The 20,785-nt window shown below is 36.0% G+C and overlaps 1 protein-coding gene across 5 annotated transcripts in view; it reads right to left on the bottom strand.

The window, feature by feature from the left end:
• LRBA (LPS responsive beige-like anchor protein) overlaps nt 1–20,785 on the bottom strand; it is a 412,475-nt gene that overhangs the window by 324,951 nt on the left and 66,739 nt on the right. For 4 of the 5 annotated variants that reach the window (XM_054203494.1, XM_054203495.1, XM_054203496.1 and 1 more), the window contains exons 18-26: nt 20,452–20,544; nt 19,534–19,642; nt 18,862–18,943; nt 17,049–17,172; nt 16,608–16,800; nt 4,112–5,143; nt 2,834–3,009; nt 1,405–1,558; nt 819–999 (exon numbers count right to left, since the gene is read on the bottom strand). In XM_054203494.1, coding sequence (XP_054059469.1) covers nt 819–999; nt 1,405–1,558; nt 2,834–3,009; nt 4,112–5,143; nt 16,608–16,800; nt 17,049–17,172; nt 18,862–18,943; nt 19,534–19,642; nt 20,452–20,544 — 2,144 coding nt within the window. Of the gene's footprint in view, nt 1–818; nt 1,000–1,404; nt 1,559–2,833; nt 3,010–3,298; nt 3,389–4,111; nt 5,144–16,607; nt 16,801–17,048; nt 17,173–18,861; nt 18,944–19,533; nt 19,643–20,451; nt 20,545–20,785 lie in introns of all 5 variants that reach the window. The other variant, XM_054203497.1, reaches the window with a different exon arrangement.

Consider the following 20,785-nt stretch of genomic DNA (forward strand, 5'->3'; position numbering starts at 1 on the left):
TTCATCTTCTAATATTATTTTCAAAGGAAAAAAGAACTACCCCACCTCTATACCTGTTTGCATCCCATAAATCTTGTTCTACCTGCACAAAGTTTTAATTGCCTAGAAAGGGAGAGGAAGGCTAGTTACTCTTGAGGCTCTGAGCTGCTCTGGCTCTCATGCAAATTAAACTTTTCATTACAAAAAGTCTTACAGCATGCAACTAGCATGAATACTCTCCTCCTACATTAAACTGAACCCAGGTAGGATCTTGTATGTTCTCATTTCCAGACTAGTCATTACTCTCTTAGGTAATGACCACTTTCTTTCAATCCAGTTTGATGCAAACACACTATAATACTGGATACAACTACTGCCCGATTTGAATCCTACTCTTTAGAAATGTACACCTCCAGTTTTCACCATACCTTCATCTACTAACCTCAAGATTTAAACCTCTTTTCTACATATTGTAAAGGTTCATGTTTTTATATATAGTACAAGATTTCTTTTTATTAAAGCTGCTATACTCTGAGCCTTGACTATTTAGGGAACTTTGGCAAAAGAACTATCTTCGTGGATAAAATGAAAACATGCATCCTCAACAGTCAGGCTACCAAACTTAATAATTTGTTTTATTTAAACTTTACAAAGAGGAAAAGAACCCCATGTATATGCATTGCAGAATAGAATAGTAAAATAGTAAGAGATCCCAGTGCTTCTTTAACTAAAATTAATCTTGATTTAACAAAAAAAAGACGGAAAAAAAGAAGCTAACAATTGCCAACTAGTTAGTAACAGCAAGCTCCTATGTTCATTAAGTAGTTTTATTTGCTTACCCAAACGAAGACATTGTCGCAGAATTCCTCCAGACGACATATTTTTCTCAGACTCAATTTCAGTGAAACCAAGAGAACTTGCAAAAATTAGCACATCCACAAGGTTGATTAATCTCTGGAGAAATGTTAAAGATGCTTCTACTGAAAGTCCTTGAGTTGGCTCAATATTCTCCAATTCATGCTACACAGAGAAAAATTGAAAGCAACATTTACTTTTTCACAAAGGTGATATTCCTACAACTTACATGAAGAAAAATGTATGCTGGAAGTCAGTAACATTCAAAAGTAGTAATTAGTCATATTCTAGGAACAATCATTAGTATTGGGATTTAATCCCATTCCAGACCGCTATGGGACAATGAAGCTAGGCAACTTCTTTTTATGTCTTCCGGCAAAGAGGGCAGGCACCCAATTTATCTTAGGGAAAGCATGAAGGTAGCAAAGGGAGGAATGAGATGCTTGTGGAAATATCCCACATGCATTCCTGTTTCTCGAAAGGACAGATATAATAGTTAATACACTACATTAAAAAAAAAAAAATCCTCCCACAAGAGATAAATTTCCAAATAAAAATGAAGTTTCTTACAGTAGCGGATGTGGCAGCAGAAAGCAATGGCAATATACCACCACAAGCCATGATCATGTTGTCCATCACTTGAGAGATGAGGTGAATTGTGTTGTGCACAAATATGACATTGTCACTGCTGTTCACAAAGTCCATCACAGTTTTTGTAGAATGGCTGTCCAAAAAAAACCCAACACTCAGAATACAGCTTTATTTTTCTGGTATTTTAGCATCTTTATGCTTTCATAAAAATAAAACCATACAGTTGCCAGTGGGGCAGCAAATATCACATGACCATAAGGGTCAATTGGTGTACCCCAATCTAAATCTAAAACAACCATTCCTTTCTATTCTTAAACCTCTCCAGATCATACCTTGCTAAAAGCATCAAGATGTGTGTTAATCATAATTTGTATCAAGGTACATTATAGGCTGGGTCTATGATTACTTGCTATGGGCAAAAGTCACTGTATCAGGTAATACAATAAAGATTCCTGGAAGCGTGAACTAGATTTGAACTTAAATCTTTGGAAAAATAAAACAAATACTAAGGGCTTCTCCAAGAAACTATAAATCAACAAAATACAAAATCTTAAATCCTGTTAAACACGGAAATAGATTTTCAAAACAGGACCTAAACTAAAAATGTATTTTAGCTATATCTCATGATGTCCTGAGAGCTTGGTTTAATCACATCCTAAAAATTATTGTCAGACAAAAATTAACCTCAGTTCAAATTGTTTTAATCACTTAAATATTCTATTTCTTCATCCTTACATTCCTTTTTGTCAGGTCAGTACAGCTATATAGTTCAATTTAAATTTGACATTCACTACTGCAAGTTAATAATAGACACCACTCTTATTTAAGTTATTAAATCTTAACATTAAAATGCAGGATTACCACTGTTTTCAAAGTTTCCTTTTCTTATTAAATTCATCTTGATGATTACATTCCAGATCCCTGTTATAAATTAATTTTTAAATGCATAGAACACCTTTGTTCACAGAACCATATCAAAGCAACAACAAAGTGCGTGTAAAAGCAGAAGTAATAAATACTATTTGGGATAGATTTATTAGTTTTTTATTCCATATTTAGATACTAATAAAAGATGCAGGCCCTTACATACACGGGAACTTGAAAATCACGGTCCAACAAAAATCAACAGCAAGACTGCCATTGACTTAAATGTAGCCAGGATTTCAGCCAAAATATATGTGGTGTCCCTCAACCAATACACATTTATGTCTGTAAAAAGTCTTAAAAAAAATAATCTGAGTATATTTGGGAATAGGTCACAACATAAGGAAGGTACTGAATGAGTGAAATACCAGATGTGCAAAATTCAAAGTCAAAGAGCAACTCTGATGCAGTTTCAACAAAGTCTCAAGTTAATTACACTTGAAACGCCAGTCTAGATCATTACATATAAAGCACAGAAATTTACCTTCTCCACATCTGTATATCTGTTTCTATGGAAAAGAGTAAGTCTGTCAGCAAGCGCTGATGCATCAGTGACCACTTAAACTCAGGAATACGGAACACAGTTGACCTAGAGTCTCTTCGCTGCCCATCTGACGTAGCAGCTAGCTCTTGTCCTGATGAATCTTGCTGCCTTGAGGTCTGAATACACAGTTTGCAAACAGAAAAGAAAAACAAAACAAAAAAAAAACCAAAAACAAAACAACAAACCATACTCTGGTTATTGGTTTTCATGGCACACACTGAAATAGATTTAATGGACTTGAGATTTTAGATATTCAACAAGTTCAGACTGTGTACATGGTTACAAATAAAGCTAAAACTATTACACAAATGTTATTTACTGGATATACCAGACCTACAAACTAGTCTACAGCTGCACTACCACACCTGTCAGTCTAGGCATACACAAGCAGCAGCCCAACCTTACCACGGGGGGAGTATATGTCGCTGTAGACAGTGGTTTTCCTCCTTTAAGGAAGAATGGTGCAGAATGAAGAGCATCCATTAGCAGGTATCTCTGCAGAAGGGAAGTACTCAGACACGTGACCATTTAACCATGAAAAGCTGAGTTAGAAACTAGAGACTAGAGGGGTGGAGCACTGCAGCACGCAACAGAAGCCCAGTTTTAAATTACACTTGCACATAAAAGAAAAAAAAAAAAGGTAGGCTGATGCGATGGAGTGACAATCCCATCAAATTTTAGTTTCAAATATACATATGTATCTCGTACCTCCTGCAGAGTAGCTAGTGGAAAAAAGTATTTTCACAAGTTCCATCAGGATACAAAAGAAACTTAGTGTTATTTTTTTTCTGCACAAACAGTGCTCACTTCTCAATAATTATAAAAGACAAGATTGAAAAGAGTAAAAGGGAGGCTGAGTAAAGAAGCAGAAGAAATTCTATATAAAATCCTCTTAGAATATATAAACATTTCTGTCAATTCTTCAAACTTAAGAAGCACCAACACAGATGAAGTGTCCATCTAGCCAAATACTCAGTCTCAATCAGCATCTATAGGTGGATGTACAAAGAACAAAATCTTAGAGACTTCTCAGTACACAAATTAGTAAGAATTATGGCCATTTTAACGAAGGAGTGAAAGTGGTCTTTAGATAACTCAAAAAATCCACACACATTAAAATCCCCAAAATGTGTAGGGGCACACTTTTTCAAAAGCTTCATAAAATGAGAACTTCCTTTTATTTTTAAGCTAGACAGATGAAGGACAGGTAGAATTTACCTCAGGTATGGATCTTGGGGGCAGAGGTGCTTCTAGACATGTGTTAGCTTTCAGTTCCAGTTTTTCTGTATCTGATGCCACACTAGAAACATCAAGTTTGGCAATCCTTTTGTCAGAGGCTCCTGCAGGCTCTGACACACGGGCATTTGTATTTTCTTCAGCTGTTTTGGTTTCACTAAAAAGAATCTTTTCTTCCTCCAGCTTCTTTTTCCCTTCTGAATCCAGCGGAGTCGCTCCTTCTTGAACTGCAGAACTCACTGTTTCTGGTAAAGATGACAGTTCTTGTTTTTTCCCCTCCACACCTTCAGTATCTTCGGATTTTAAAAGCACAGATTCAGGTTGCTTCTCTATTGCTCTTTCCTGCTTTGTCACTTCGCTTTCATTAGAGCTACCTTCCTTGTTTGTTTCTGAAAACTCTTCTGAAGGTAAAGGCATACTACTTTCCTCTTTCAAATCAACAAAATCATCTTCATCTTCCACGTCTACTGTTGATTTTTCCAGTCTTTCTGGACTTTCAGGAGTTTCTCCTTCCAAAGTAGTTTGCATAGCTAAAGAAGCAGCAGTGACAGCTACTGTTTCTTCCACAAGCTCGTCAGCTTTGCTCAGAGAATCTTCAATTGCTTCAGCTATTCCAGTACTAATTTCTGAAACACTTGGCTTTATTGCTTCTGGTTCTGGAGAAAATTCCACACAAGACACCGCTTTTAAATCCTGTGTAGTCTCACCGTCTTCCCCCTCTACCTCCTCCCTATGATTAGATACTGAATGAGTTTGTTGGTCACCATCTGAGGAGGTATTTGTCTCTTTTTTTGCAGTACTGCACTCCATACCATCGTCAATAATGCAGGAAGGAGCAGCGGCATCTTCTTTTAACTCCAAACATTGCTGCTTTCCCTTGGTTTCAGCTTCTTTGCTAACTCCAGAGATGGTTCTAATTGGTGTTGAAGAATGCAGTCCACTCCCTTCACCTCCTTTCCCTTGGTACTCCCTGTACATTTGAGAAAGACTCTCTTTGTGCATTTCAAAAGTTACCTAAAAGAACAGAGTTGAAAGTACATTAAAAAATATACATTAACGACTGTTTCTCTGAAAAAAAACCCCACCAAAATCATTGCTCAAAGTTATATTACAAATTTAATACTGTCCTCATGATAAAAAGTAATTTCACATTGGAGATCACTTCAACTGAGAGCATGTTTTTCTTAAGTGGACCTGTTATTCCTGGACAAAAGAAAGAAAAAAAGAAAAAGTAACATCAGAGTCAAAAAATCCCAGACTGATCCTAAGGACAGGAAATTAAACGTTTACTAGAAGTACTCAGAGTTTTAAAGACTACTTCTAGTAAAAGAAGTGAAAATGTTTAAAGTTTAATATTTGTAGTTAACACTCGTATTATTTCCTAGGCTAATTACAGTCACCTGTAATTAGAGTTATCTGTGCTACTTGAATTCACATAATTGTATAGAATGCAGATAAAAATGCAACAGCATAACATCCAGAGAATTACTGAATTTGAGACAGCTGACAATCTTTTGTAAGGGGGGGGACACTGTGACAAGCACCAGTGGCACTTATTATAGCTGAGCTTTCACATCATTTTAGTCCCTTGAGTATGGCTCAACAATCTGCAAAGATAAACAAACTTACGAGAAGTTCACATAAAAAAAAAAATACAATCCCACAAAGTCAGAGCGGAGAGAAGCATGTAACGAAGCCAAAATCCTGGGGACCTCCAGATGATACCTGAAATTCTGCAGAGGACTTTTCCTCTAGTGAATGCTATTCTCCTGGTCTAAAAGGCATGTGAGAATAGCTACACAATCTGATTAAAGTGAAAAGATCTTCCTACAGATGAACTGGAAAAAAAAAATTACTGTTTTTAGCTATATTAAAAAAAATCCAGATAAAAAAACCTCTTTATATACATACTGATAAAACTAATTTGCCCAAATAAATAGCTGCGTGTTGAAAGAAAATCTCAGTAGACTAACTGAAGTTTTTATTACACTGTCATTCAATCTAGTTTATCCATACCTTTCTATTTAGGATTTAGATTTATCTTCTATAACAGAAGTGTTCATTTATCTGTAAGCTTAGTTCTCAAAATTTTCCCAACATATAAGCTGCAGCTGAGGGTTGTATTTTTTTTAAACCGTTTTCTTTATCATAAACATTTTCCATAGGCAAAGTAGAGCAGTAAATTTTACTAAATACATGAATGCACATTTTCTTGTTGTCTTACATACTAAACTTACTCATTTGGATCTCATCTAAAAATTCCATGTATGTGGTATTCAAAGTGACAATTAGTCAGTAGGAATATTTTCACTTAAGACAATACATGTAAGTCAAAAACTAAATTGACACGTTAAAAAGACATTAGAAATCATAGTTAACAAATCAGAGAGGAGCAAAGTACAAACAAAGGTAAAAAGCAATATTCTTGACAGGTTGTGCTGTCAACATTAGCTTTTTAACACACTATTTTCTTCATCAATCAAATATAAGCTAAGTACTGTAGGCGCAGCATACTATTGTAACACTTCACCTGAAGCATGTTATTTGTTCAAGTTGATTTAATTGAAACTTAAGTCTCTAGCAATAGAACTGGGATCTCTTCCTCCTCCTGTTTAAAAAAAAAAAAAAAGCCCTCCTGTACTAGTTTTAAATCAGTTATGTAGAAACAAAAAAGTGTGAATGATGACAAGTGACTGGAAGCTCATCCATCTGTCACAACAGATCTACAAAATACTTGATTACAGGGTATTGATGAACAGAACATGGGAGGGGCATTATTATTTTAGAAATACTTCCTTCCTGAACTGTACCATAGTCAGAATGTCAAAAGCAACCCAAACCAGATTATGATAATAAGCTCTCCCTTGCACTTTTGTTTTCCAAAACATGATAAAGCAAAGCTGCTACTTTTGACAAATCATCACTTTTCTGAAGAAATCTTGACAACTTGAGCTTATCTCCAGCTTGTTTTCCCTCTTCTCTCCCTCCCTGTTGCTTCCTCCATTTCAAAAACTACTAAAAAGTTTTAGGTCAACTAGTACTAAAGAGACATTCAACAAATAAAAATACTGTTGGTTTATTTTAGCAAAACTTATCATATGTACTTCCCAGAAAGCAGACTGACCCACAATACGTATACGTTACCTATGCAACGCAAGTATAGCTGTAACAAACCTGTGACATAGCTACCTTTACTCATTTCTGTCTTCAGTATCAGACTTGTTATTGCAACATTCAATTTGCAAAACACATGGGAAAAATGACTCCTCAGAAGTATTTGCAGGCTTTAGTTACACTGTACGCTTAATTTTTTTAACGTTGTTTAGCTACATCCAAATATGAGACCTGGGTTCTACTCTGGTTATGCACTGCTTCCAAAACTGTTGAATAAGTCTCGGGTCCAGCTTTAAAATCTTATTTCACTAGTTCCCTTAAACCAAGGCAAAGCAAGACAGAGATAAAGATGAGAATGGTACTTTTTCCCCCACACACACTTTTTTTTTTTTTGTGGAAAGGGGCAAATAAGGGAGACATGTATGTCAAATTCTATTACCACTGCTGCCATCTCTCCCCAGTATAAACAGGGATAGGCATGACGACACTAAGATGATCACAAGAGAGCGGCTGGAGTGACCTGTTACAGAACATTATTTTCTTCAGTGCTCAAACTTGAGCGCAATGGAGAGTAGTACACGACTCACAGAACATGTTCAATAACAGCAACTATTCAATCTTAATGGAACGAATCATAGAGATGTTTTGCAGGGCTGGCAGACACTAAATCCACCTTGCAAAAAGAGCACGTTCACGGTGTTGCAGGAGTTTCATCCAGCAACACTTGATGCTTACACTGGTCCTTACAAAACACAACAAGCTTTCACAGCAATATAAAGCGCTAAGTTCTGGCAGCACTATCTACACAAGTGCTTTGATAGATTACCAACCTGGTTGAAGTAAATTGCAGGCATCAAGGAATATAACTTTAAATGCATTCTAAAAGCACACAATTGGTTCTGTTACAGCTGCACTACAAGGAATCACTAAGGTTAAGGCCAGAAAGTAACATCAGATCATGTAGCCCAGCCCTTGATTTTAACCCCCTTTCCTACACATTCAGCCTAGTGACATGAATTGGATGACAGCATCCAGAAAGTTGTCCAGCCTTGGTTTTAGAAATCAAAAGATGAAATCTCCCCCGGATCATTTGTTCCAAATCTACTCTACCATCTTAAAAAAAAAAAGTATCCTTCATTTTCAAAGTCTAGCTTCAATTTCTAGTCACTAATTATGTCTCCATTTCCGAGTTGTTAAAAACACCTCAATGAGGAAGAAATACCACGTTTTCAAGGTTTGGTTTTTTTCTTTAACGTACTGTAACAATGATTTTAAAACACCAAAAGATGGAGAAGTAACAGGACAATCTAAAAAGAATGAGGTATCATTCTGACAGACAAGAATCCTTCCTGTGACCCCCTTCTGAAACCTTTTCAGCTCTTCAAAAAATCTTTAATACCATGAACATCCGAATTTTCATGCATCATTCCTGTGTAAGTCTCATTAAACTCATATGCAGGAGTAAAAGAAACCTACTTTATGGCTTCTCACTTTCCATTCCACGAACACATTCTACAACGCTGGTGACTGCTTTTGGAGAAATAGTCAGTTAGTTATATCAAGGTTTGTATAACCTGTGATGTACTCTTTTTCTGTAACACTGACTTCTTTCTGGAGTGCTATCAAGCCAATCCCCTTTACTGCTGTCTATTGCAGCTTCAAATTTTCTCTTACCAACCAATTTTATCATCTTCTTAACAGCATTAAATCAACCTTGCTTGAAAACAAGTCAAAATCCACTCTCCGTAAGACCAGGGCTGTAAGCTTGCTTTTACTTTCCTCCCTCCCCTCCGGATTCTTAACTCCACCACCTCATGGTCACCACAGCCAAGGCTGCCTTTGACCTTCACATTCCCAACAAGCCCCTTGTCGTTGCTGAGTATGAGGGTCCAGAAAAACAACTCTCCTTTTTGGCTCTTCTATCACTTGGAGGAGGAAGAAGCTGTCCATGAACTTCAAGAACCTCCTGGATTGTTTGTCCTGCTGTGTTGACCCTCCAGCATCTATCAGGCACAGGAGGGCCAGGGCCTGCAAAATGAGGCTGCTCCTATCTGTCTGTAGAGGACTTCACCTGCTTGTTCTTCACAGTCATTTGGTCTGTAGCAGACGCCCACTATAATTTCACCTGTACCTGTCCTCTCTTTTAATCCTAACCCAGAAAGCCTGAGTTAGCTCCTTATCCATCCCCAGGCACAGCTCCATACACTCCAACTGCTCTCTCGCATAAAGGGCAACTCCTATTCCTCATCTTCCCAGTCTGTACTTTCTAAAGAGCTGATATCCCTTCGTTACTTCACTCTAGTCACGGGAACCATCCCACCACGTCTCCATGATCCTAACATGATTACTATGTTCGTACTTCATATTGTGTTACTGAAAGCTCCAAATTTTCTGGCCCTTCATTAGCAACTTCACTGCCTCATTAGACAAGATTTCAGTTATTCTTAATAGCTTAAGTTATGAGATCCTTGACAACAATGGAGTCTCCCTGACTCCAAACTCTTTCCTTCGCATAACTTCTTGTTTAATTTTGAAGACACTTAAGATTTCAGTACTGGAAGAAAAGTTCATCCAGATGTAAGACTCACTATTTTTTTATAATCCAAACAATCACAAACCACAATCTTATCTAACAACTAGTCACTGTTTCAGCAAAGCTACTAGTCACTGTTTCAGCAAAGCTCTCTGGTATTTATTAGCAATATATACTTATCTTATTCATCCATTATTCAAAATCTTCCCATGCTATTTTCTCTCTTTTGTTCTCTTAAGAGTTTCTTGTTGCATGCCTTGTTTTTCCTAATAACCTACATGTGCCTTGAAGTCAGATTGGCACCATAGGTATTTGTATTAATTTTTAATGTTAACATGTGAATTATGAATTACTGAGTAGTTTTGTTTTTCCAACAAGACTGTTATTTACGAGTTCTACTGACTGCATAGGTTAGAGACACAACTAACTGCAACAAGTTGATCTTTGCCCAGCTGTGGTCAACAGGTAAAAATACAATGTATGGTACAGAGATGCAATATAATTTCGTGATCAGTCTCACCTGAAACAAGAAATAGACAATGATTTGGAAGCCATTACAGAGCAACACTCTGGAAACCAGACTGCGCTCTTCAGGATTGTTAATCGCTACTGGGGTAGGGAGGGGTGGGGGGAAGGGAGAGAAGAAGAAAAAAAAAAAAGTAGCAAGAAGGTCAATACAGACAACTTATCTTTACAGATGGGCAATGTAAACTTATGGGTAAATAAATCCAAGCCCAATCTGATGAGAATCTACGTTGATTTAAGAACAATGCCAGAAACTGCAAGGAGAGACACACTGGTAAAGAAAGTTAAATAGTACAGAACTACAGAAGAAAATCACTCACAAAAAAAACCCAAAATCTGCTTAAAAAGAATAGCAATTTCTACTTCCACCATAAACATCAGAAAGAATTCATGTCACTTAATGTATTAAATACTGTCCTTTAAATAACATTCCAATTAAAATAGCAATGCACAAAATAATGCAGACTACCTAAAACAGTATTTTTTTCAAACTTGCACATTTTGAGTTTGGGTTTTTCTTATTTATATTAAAAAAAAAACCCCAAATTTAAGAAATACTGCTATGTAAAATCCAACTTTTCAACAAGCCCGAATAAACAGTTCTGCTCACTATATTAATTTGTAATTTGGTTTGACGGGAAACCAAGAAATAGTGGCACTACGACGGAGGCACTGGGCAATTCTTCCCCCGCACTTTGGTTGTGTGACATGGCATTTATGAAGCACACCGGTTCACAAAGCCAAACGAAAACACCTAAGGTTAACAAAAGCAGTATCAACGAAAGTGCAAAATGAACTAGAAATTATGATTACTAAATACAAGTAGACAGATAGCATATAAGGGTACTAAAGATTAACATTAGAATCTGCAAGCATGCAACAATTTACAAGACAACTGTTAGCTTGAAGAACCTTAAATGTACTTAAGTCGTTTTTTATTTTCCTTCAGGCATTTGCAACTGTAAAGCGGATAATACAAAATTAATTACTAGAAATTGTTCTAAATTAGTGAGCTAAAAGGCCAATCATTAATCTTCACCATCATTTGATGGTTAATCCATAGCTGTTTGCAATGCTTGGAATGCATCTCTACGCACTACTAGTTAAAGACACTTGTGAGCTAATAACTGCAACATTTGCCTCTGCCATCAATTTTAACTTAATTTGACATTCAACATTTACTAATTGCCAAGGAGAAAAATTAGCATACAGCAATGAAAAAGGTTAAGATGATTGACATTTGTATTAAAGAACATAGGGAAAATATTTTAACTATACGTTAAGATTTTCTCCTTTTTTTTTCATTATCAGGTGGGCAATTTTGTCGAGTAGAGAGAGAAAGGGAGTGTCTGCCAGACAGGTCAGACAATTATATAGTACTGCTGTTTCCTTATAGAGTCTGCTCAGTGCAAACTAGCTCCTGCGCTGCTGACACCATCAATAAACTCTTCATAATTCCAGCAAGCGTTACAACTTTTTAAATCTTAACAAGGACTTTATTGACCTGTTTTTCCACTTCTCCTCTAGCAACATTAACTGTTCAAAAGCAGAAACCAATCTCCAAACAAAACCATGTCTGTTTAGACAGGAGGCACCAATATCTGAAGATATCAAACCTAATTTTCAATCCAGTGAAGTGAAAGATACAAAGGTACCGTATGCACCATACACTGACTTACAGTCTGTAACCCACTGACCTGAGGAAGCTCTGGGTTATTTCTGAGTGGTTCACAGAAGAAAGCTAAGAAAAGCAAATTAACATATATTATGCAGGACATTACATATGAGAAATTTCTAGGAGTCTAAGCTTCCACCAAAAGAGCATTCACTGACACACAAAGCGAGGGGGGAATTAAAACCACTCCACCGAGACATTTTCACGTTCCTGCATTTTCATCCAAGTGGCAATACTTTTGCCTTTTTTCTCCTCAGCTTGAGAAAAAAAAAAATATGCACGCAAATAATTTCTAGAATAAGGAAGCAAGTACTAGTCAATATAATTCATAAAAGTCTTTGCTTATCTGAGAGATAATTTTATGTATGTTGGCAGCGTTTTATTTTGAAATCAAGTCACGGTATAGGTTACTGTTACATCACCACACAATAATAAATTGAAACAGCATACCAGACATGTATTTGCTCATTTTCACTAATGCAACTATTGCTTTTAATTTGTTTAAATTGCAAGACATGAGCACATTATCCTCTCAAGGTACACATTTCCTCCCTCTCTCAATCCCTGTCACCATTCCTACAGTTCAGTAGACTGTCAAATTCTGCCTTGTGCACATTTGATATTTAGTTATTGACAAAAACACCTTGTAACTAAACTCAATGTTTACCAATCTGTATTGTCATAATAGATTGAAAACTAACAATTACTTAGAAATACATTGTATGTTAAAGTCACAGTACTAACATTTTAAGATTATACTTCTTCCTATTCAGATCCTTGAACAAAATTTTTCCACTTACACAGCAATTTCCACTTATACAGCAATAAAACTGTAGCTTATATATATATATATTAACTTTTCTGAGTCTTACTCAATGAAAATTTCTTGCACCACTAAAAAAAAGATATTAATCAGAATTTACGCAAATACCGTCTCTTTAACCGAATCACATGGTAACATGAAGCAACTTTTTAGTTGTAAAATGTATTGAAGGGTCTGAAATAAGCAAATGTTAGTTATTCGCAGTAGTTTAAACATTCAGATAATTTAGGAGTGTATTATACTGTGTAAATCATTATATTCTTTTAAAACTTGGGGAAGCTGAAAGGTCAAAAAGGCAAGTTGTCCACCATTCTTTACTTGTTTCCTATTATTAACCCCCGAATCATTGGTCCTTTCCACAAAGTAACACGGCTAGACAGATAAAATCTAAGGCCTAGCTCGCATGGTTACAAAGTTTAAAAACCAGGAGTTCTTAAGATGCTTTCATAAATTGAGCACTGGCCAGTTAGAACGATTAATTAGTTCTTGATTTTATTTAATTTTTTTATTGACATTTTTATTGAACTAGGAGCCACAGATTAAACACCTTTGTATACACTGTGTTAACATTCAGAAGACATCAAAAAATATAACATGGAAATGAGCAAAATACTTGAGTAATACTAAGAAATTTGGCTTTAAAAAGGTTACACACACCTTCTAAATCCTGAGCGCAAGGAAACCAATGCAGTGCAATTACGCTAGAAAAGCCGTTGCTGCTTATAAAACGTTGTGCAGCTGTTGGAGGAGAGGGTTACAGTGACAAACAGCTTCCCTGCTACAAAGGTGGCAGGAAATCTATCAAACTGGACAATAAAATCGCAATTGAGTTTCTTTGGCTTTTTATAGCAGCTGCATGTATCTTGATGTGTAGCTCTGCAAAACCTATCCAATTCTGTAACACTAGTCCTTTATACACTAGTTCTTTATCATAGAATGGTGTTATAAATTAGCGGCAAGAATGGCACAAAGGGTTGTAAAAAGGAAAAATAAGCAGTAACCCAATACAATTAGAGATGAAATAATAAAAACACAAATTGGTTATTCTCTTAGCAATGTTAAGGACATATTTTTGTTCCCATAATTCCCACATTACTTTGAAAGCCTGCTAGAAATCAAAAACATCTGAGATGCACTTAGCATCGAACAATTTGCCCACTGACTTATGCCTACACTATGTTATGTGTGAATCTATATGAATCTCAATACTGGTATAACAGGATAGAAAACCATTCAAAATAAGTAAAATTAGAGAGATTAAAAATTCATTATCATCAGATATTAATATCAGTTTATAAGGACATTTTTCAAGCGATTAGGAAGGTTTTACCACAAAGAGCTTTTTCTGTGATTTATCCTAATTCATGCTTATGTGATTAAAAGGTAGTTATGAAACATCATCTAGCTTTATATTACTAGTTGCATAAATTGCATGTATTATTTATAAAAAAGTTAAAATGGCAAATGCCTAATAAAAGTGAAAAAATCAAATTTTAAAATCCTTGATTATTGCATCATCATTCATATCACTACTGTTAAGTTAGTTTCTGGGTGCTTTTGTTGTTTAATCATTTCTGTTTAGGCTTCTGGAACTGGACTTTATTAGCACTAACATCCAAACAAAATGAACTCCTTGATGATTCCTTTAAAATTACACCACCACTCTGCCACTAGCTCTGCCCACGCTCACACACTTCTAACCTTGCCATTCATTGTTCAGCTCCCTCTAAAGCAGGCTGGAAGAACAAACAGTCCTTACATATTGACCAGAAAGCCAAGACAGTTAGACTTGGGAGAAGTGACACAGGAAGTTACTTGTACAACCAAGGATACCTCACTGTGCCGGCATGCCAGGAACCAAAATGAGAAACACAAAGAGTGAAGCACGTCATCGAATCATAGAATCGCCTGGGTTGGAAGGGACCTTTCAGACCATCTAGTCCAACCATCAACCTAACTCTGACAAAACCCATCACTAAACCATATCGCTAAGCACTACGTCCGCTCGTCTTTTAAACGCCTCCAGGGATGGTGCCTCAACCACTTTCCTGGGCAGCCTGTTCCAATGCCTGATAACCCTTTCAGTGTAAAAAAATTTTCCTCATATCCATATATCCATTTGTTACAGTATTGCAAAAAACCACAGATTTAAAAAAAAAAAAAAATAATAAAAATCCAAAGTAACATTATCTGTATCTCGATTTTTTCAGTATTTTCTGAAATTGTTTGGGTTTTTTTTCTTAATGTTTGGCCTTGGCATCACAATAAAATCTTGGGTTTTCCTCTATGAACTCTACGCCATTGATTGGCCACATTAAGTCACTGAAGATAACGACCAAAAATCCATATAATCATTTTGACATAGAAGCTGTTTAAATGAGATTTCCGACATTACATTATCTTACAAGAAGAGGCTGAGAACAGAACTACAGCTTATAAAGCAATGTGCTAGACAATTCCTAAATTCAATACGCCAAAGCTCTATAACAGAGGTAGAAAGCTGGTCTGCCTTCGCTCCCCTCTCCACCTTTCCCCAAGGACAGACAGTTCCCCAGCAAGCACAGAAATGCTTTAAATTATGCCCGTTTCTATAAAAGCACGCTAGGGATCTTTTCTCTGGCTACAGCTTGCCGTACAATCTACCCCACCCATGTCCTCTGCAATCTTGGGGGAAAGAGAGGAAACAGGTTTTTTGAAAACTGCGGAGCTGACACAAAAGATTAAGGATATTTCGACAACTGTGATCTCTGTAAGGGTTAAAATTTGACCCTGGCTTCTTTGCACCTGGATTCCATTTAGCTAAGTGACTATTTAATGATATTATTTCACACACTTTTATTTTATAGATTTCTACATTTGTCTCCCCACAGCCCAATAATCCACCATCGAGCTATGAATATGATAAATAAACGGAGCTGCAAAATAACAGTATTCTTGCTGTCTGCAGAATGACTTTTTTGAGAAAAAAAATCATACAAAAATCAAGGACCTCAGAAATGCTAACAATTCCTTAGAATCATAAAGCCATCTCTAGGATTCACAGATGTCCTTTTCACTCAGTTAAATTGCACACATTTAGAAATGTATCATTGATAATTTAATTCATTTTAGGTAAATATTTCTGATAAGCCAGAATAATTACAGAGGCCCACATTGGCCTCACACTTTTTTTCAGAATAAGGCGGGACAGTTATCTTTTATACTACTGGGCCTCGTTCAAAAATCCACTAATAACTTTCACGATGTAATTCTGATTGTACCAACAACAAAAAAATCAGACAGAAGAATAATGAAGGGTAATAGTCTCATTCATACTGCAAGGATTTGCGTTCTCACCCTGTATTCCATGACAGCTTCACAGATGAAACATCTGTCTTAACTTTGATTTCTTTGCTTTTTACTGGTTTGTGTTACAGCCTTTTGATGTTACTAAAAGGTATTTTTGTTTATGAATAGATATGGTGCGCCACCTTGTGTTCCTGCCATTACTAAAAACTGAAACCAACGCTAAAGTTTTCCAGAAATGCTCCTGAAATTTGATTATCTCATTTTTGAAAATTTGTGCCATTTTCAGTATAGACTAGTACTAACACAATTTGAGCAACAACAAAAAAAGACTTGTGTTCAAACCACAACATTAACATTTAATTGTCAAATATTTGAACATTATGCCCAGTTACAGATATAAACACAGAGCTTAACTATTGACCTTCACTTCAAGACTATCTCACTGTACAATACAGCACTTTAAGGCTCTAAATCTAAATACACAGTGTAACAAAATTTCCCAACTATTTGAAACACTCACCTTTGAATGTGTGATCGACAGTGTATCCACCCAAACACGCCAGCCACCCCACTCATATTTGATTGCATGGTAGAGCAAAATTCGAAATATGGTATACACCATCTCCGTTATCTTCTGTTCCTCAGAAGTCTTTGGATTAAAACAGCAAAGGGAAAGCATCCACTCCTGCCAGACCGAGCACTGCAACAAACTCCTGCAAAATACATACACGCTATTTAATGAAATTTCAAAACGTGTCTGAGAAATATACATCAGCTAAGTCAGGAATTCAACACGTTTAAAATAATTGCTATGTGCATGCTTCTCTAATTTTACATATTGAAGACTATACTAGAGTATAGAATTTGGCAAACAGCAATGAAGCTGTATCCGCTTAATGAGCCTAATTTACCAGGAGACCTTGTTACTTTGTATACATGCGCATATAGCAAGCTACCTTACCTCCTGTTTTCTCTGCTATTATTAAATAGTTTAATCATATCTGAGAGAAAGGCTCGCCGAACCTCCAGAGCTTCTGGACACTGTGGAGAATTACGTAGCAGGATTGCAATAACCTTCAAAATCTCTGTAAAACAGTTCATGAGCAACAAAATATTAGTATTAAGCACAACATAAAATACAGGACACCTTCCAGTGTTGTTTGTACAAGAAAAACGAAGCCACACAACACAGTTTTATACTGAGAAAACGCCCATCTCTGAGTATTTAACTAATACAAATCCCTTTGTCCAAGGCTTCTCAAACCTGGTCACCATCAGGGGATTTGCAGGCCTACACAGCTGAAGAAAATGGAATAAAAGTTAAATTATTCTGAAATTTTTTTTGAATTATCAGGTTTAAGCAACACAAATGTTACTGCATGACAAACGACAAGCTACCAGAATCCGTTAGAACCTTTTTCTAAGGAAGTTCACATAATACAATGCATCCATTATAAAATCAATATATGAGAAAAATGCATAGACTTTGCTCTACCTTAATATTTCTGAATTTTTGACGAATGCGAACAACTTCCAATTACACATAGCAATTTCTGTTATTAAAAAAGTTTGAGAAAGGGGACAAAACCTTCCTGATATAAAATTTCATCTCTTACGAGCATAGCGTTTTCTATATTTTTAGGAGATAGTCAAAATTGTGGGTATATTCTATTTTTTGAAGCAGTGGGGCAGTCACTCTTCTTGTTACTTTAAAAAAGTTAACTTTGTAAATAAATTAGGGTGTAAGTTTAACATGGTCACTGTGATAGTTTCAGGTCACCTTGTACAATTCCTCTAAAAAGATAAATTCTTTATTTGAAAATATTAGCACTGAGCTTAAAAAGGTACTCTAGAAGTCACTCCTCCTACTACATCTAGTTTATTCCAGACTCATACCTCACACTACAAATAACTGTATTACCCACAGCAGTGTCTGTCAACTTCAAAAATCTTAAGAGAAAGTAACAGAAATCTCATCACGTTTCTTACTTCATACACATTTACCAGAAGGCAAATGGCATGCTGCAACCAGATTTCTTTCCTGTGTATCTGCTTTGCTTTCTTTTCTCTTCCCCCACTTTCCACATGAAGCAAACCCACAACTATGACCTACATTAAATGACAAAGCAGCTGTGAAAGTGAAAAATCTATTATTTCTCCAGAAAAAAAATGAACTCCCAAAGCTATCATAAGTCCATTGTATTATATAGAGAGCACATTAATAATGCATATAATTCAGAAAAGATCAGTATTTTCTCTTAGTTCAAAAGACATCTGAAGTTTCATATCAAGATATTTCCCATAAAGTTAGCTAACCAAAACAGTGAGCAGATACATTTCTCCTACTTTCCATCTAGCGTTGTCGTACTAAATGTAATTTAAGATAAAGGCTGTTCCCATATTTCAGGTAATTTAGCCTGACATCACTAAATAATGCAATCAGAATTTTGCTGGAACTTTAACATGTACTAAATCAAAGTACGCTGCGCATGCAAGTATTGAAAAACCATTTCATAACATGACTGCACAGCCAAAAGGGTGAGTTATGAACTACATACACATTTAGACACATAAAAAATCTTTCAAAAAGCCATAGAGACATACTTCCTAAATAACTCCAACTAAATGCACATTATCTTTCTTTTGTATGAAAAACAATGTAAACCTAAGATCAGAATTAAGACTGGCGGATGTAATTAATAAGCTTTTTCACATGTTTTTTTTTATATCAGACTTTTCTTATGGTAGCGCTTAGAAATGTGTATCATTCTTACGAGGATTTTGTATCTTCACTGTTGAATCTGGGTCAGGATGTTGTTTATGTATCACTTGAGTGCAAATCTGTTCAGTCAGAATCTAGCAAGAAAGGAAAAGATGCCATATCAATGTTCATAAAGACAGCTTACTGAAAAATAGTTGGATACATCCTTCATACAGTACCATCACTATTTCACCATGATTCTAAAAATTAACCAAAAAACCCACTTGTTCTCTTTCTTGGTAATTTATTTCATTCTGTTCCTGAAATTTTACTCAAAACGATTTTTTGTGCTTTCTTTTAAGTGCACACTGTTATTTTAAATACATTGGAAGAGAAGCCCGAATCTAACCAAAACAATCATCATAAGGCAAGATCATTGCCATAATAAAATTCCACATATATATGAGTGTCTGCTTGAGACATTCAGGTTACTCATTTTCCAGAATTGTTCATAATGAGCATAACCAAGTTAAGGGCAGGAGTGGGGGGGAGAGGGAGGGAACGATGACCAACTCAAGTAGTGAGCTTGGGGAAAAAGAAAAAAAAAAAAAAAAGCAGCACTCAGCTGCATCACGCTAAGATTTAATGTCATCTGGAACATATCAGCACAAATATGTAAGCAATTTTCTAACAATGTCTTACAAGTAATTAGGAAGATTGGATCCTAACTACAGTATATTACTACCTCAAATAGGACATTGTATGTGGTCATGGTGATTAAGCTTGTCTGAAGCATCAGCCTTTCAGCCAACAAAGAGAACAATCCATGTCCAAGCATGACTTCAGCTTTTCTCCTAAAATAGTACAGAAAGATAAAATAAACTTACATATTTCAACTTGCTTTACGGGGAAAAAAGTGTGCCTCAAGAAATATGAAATCACCAGAAACTTTTTCGTTCTTTAAGTCTTTCACTTTTGGTTAAGGAAAAGGGCAAGGATTCAAATTCTGAAAGGACAAGTCATTCCCTGAAGACAGATAAAAGACAGTAACTTTCTTCCGTAAATGCAGTCCACTCACCCGTGGGCCCAAAAAGCTGAAACACACCCTTGGGGATTGCTTGATAAACACCAGGGAAAGGGCATCTTTGTCCTCGTTTCGCTCGAAAATACAACCATGGACAGCGATCTCAACAGTTACCTGCTACTGCAGTCACCTGGAGACGCAGTACATCTAGCTCTCTGTAAGTAACACGGGATTCAACCTCACCAGTCTAATTCTTGCTACCCGTTTCAGTGGAATTATGGGAAAAGACCACTTTAAAAAGCAGGCAGCCATACTGCGAGTAAGTATTAAATAAACTCGGTAAGGAAGCGATGATGCCTGGACACTAGTTGCCAATAACAAGTAATTCCACCACATCAGAAATGTATTAACGACAAGCAAATGGAAGGGTACTTGAAGAATAGTAGCTCCTATTCAGTGAAGCATATTTAGTGATTAAGCTCAAATATAGCTTTTTTTTTTTTCAACTTTACATACAAATGTATGTATACACACCAAATAATATATACACAAAATAATAAATGCCATACATGTGTCACAACCTTTCTTTCTTCCTTCATTTTTGGGAGGTTTTGTTCTAAGACCTAAAGCAGTACTTACTTTGGAGCGAGATGCTTTAAGAAATATCCCATCACTTTTAGAGCTTGCACCCTGATGCCTTCACTTCGTGATGCTAAAAGCTTGTAGACAACCCTAAGTGGAGAAAACACAAGGCTTCCTAAAATAGTTGAAATACACAGCAATTTTTAGAATGACAAATTAACTGCAGTAGACTGCAAATAAAATTTAAAAGAATGACTATGAATAAGATTACAAAAAACAGTGTGATGTTTCTGTTAATGGCACAATAGTTTGTGATTTTACATTCAGAGATTTTTAATCAAATTTAAGTATCTCCCAAACATCAATACACAAAACATGCTGTGAAAAGCTG

This window comes from Rissa tridactyla, chromosome 5 (assembly GCF_028500815.1).
Source record: "Rissa tridactyla isolate bRisTri1 chromosome 5, bRisTri1.patW.cur.20221130, whole genome shotgun sequence".
Classification (NCBI taxonomy): domain Eukaryota; kingdom Metazoa; phylum Chordata; class Aves; order Charadriiformes; family Laridae; genus Rissa; species Rissa tridactyla.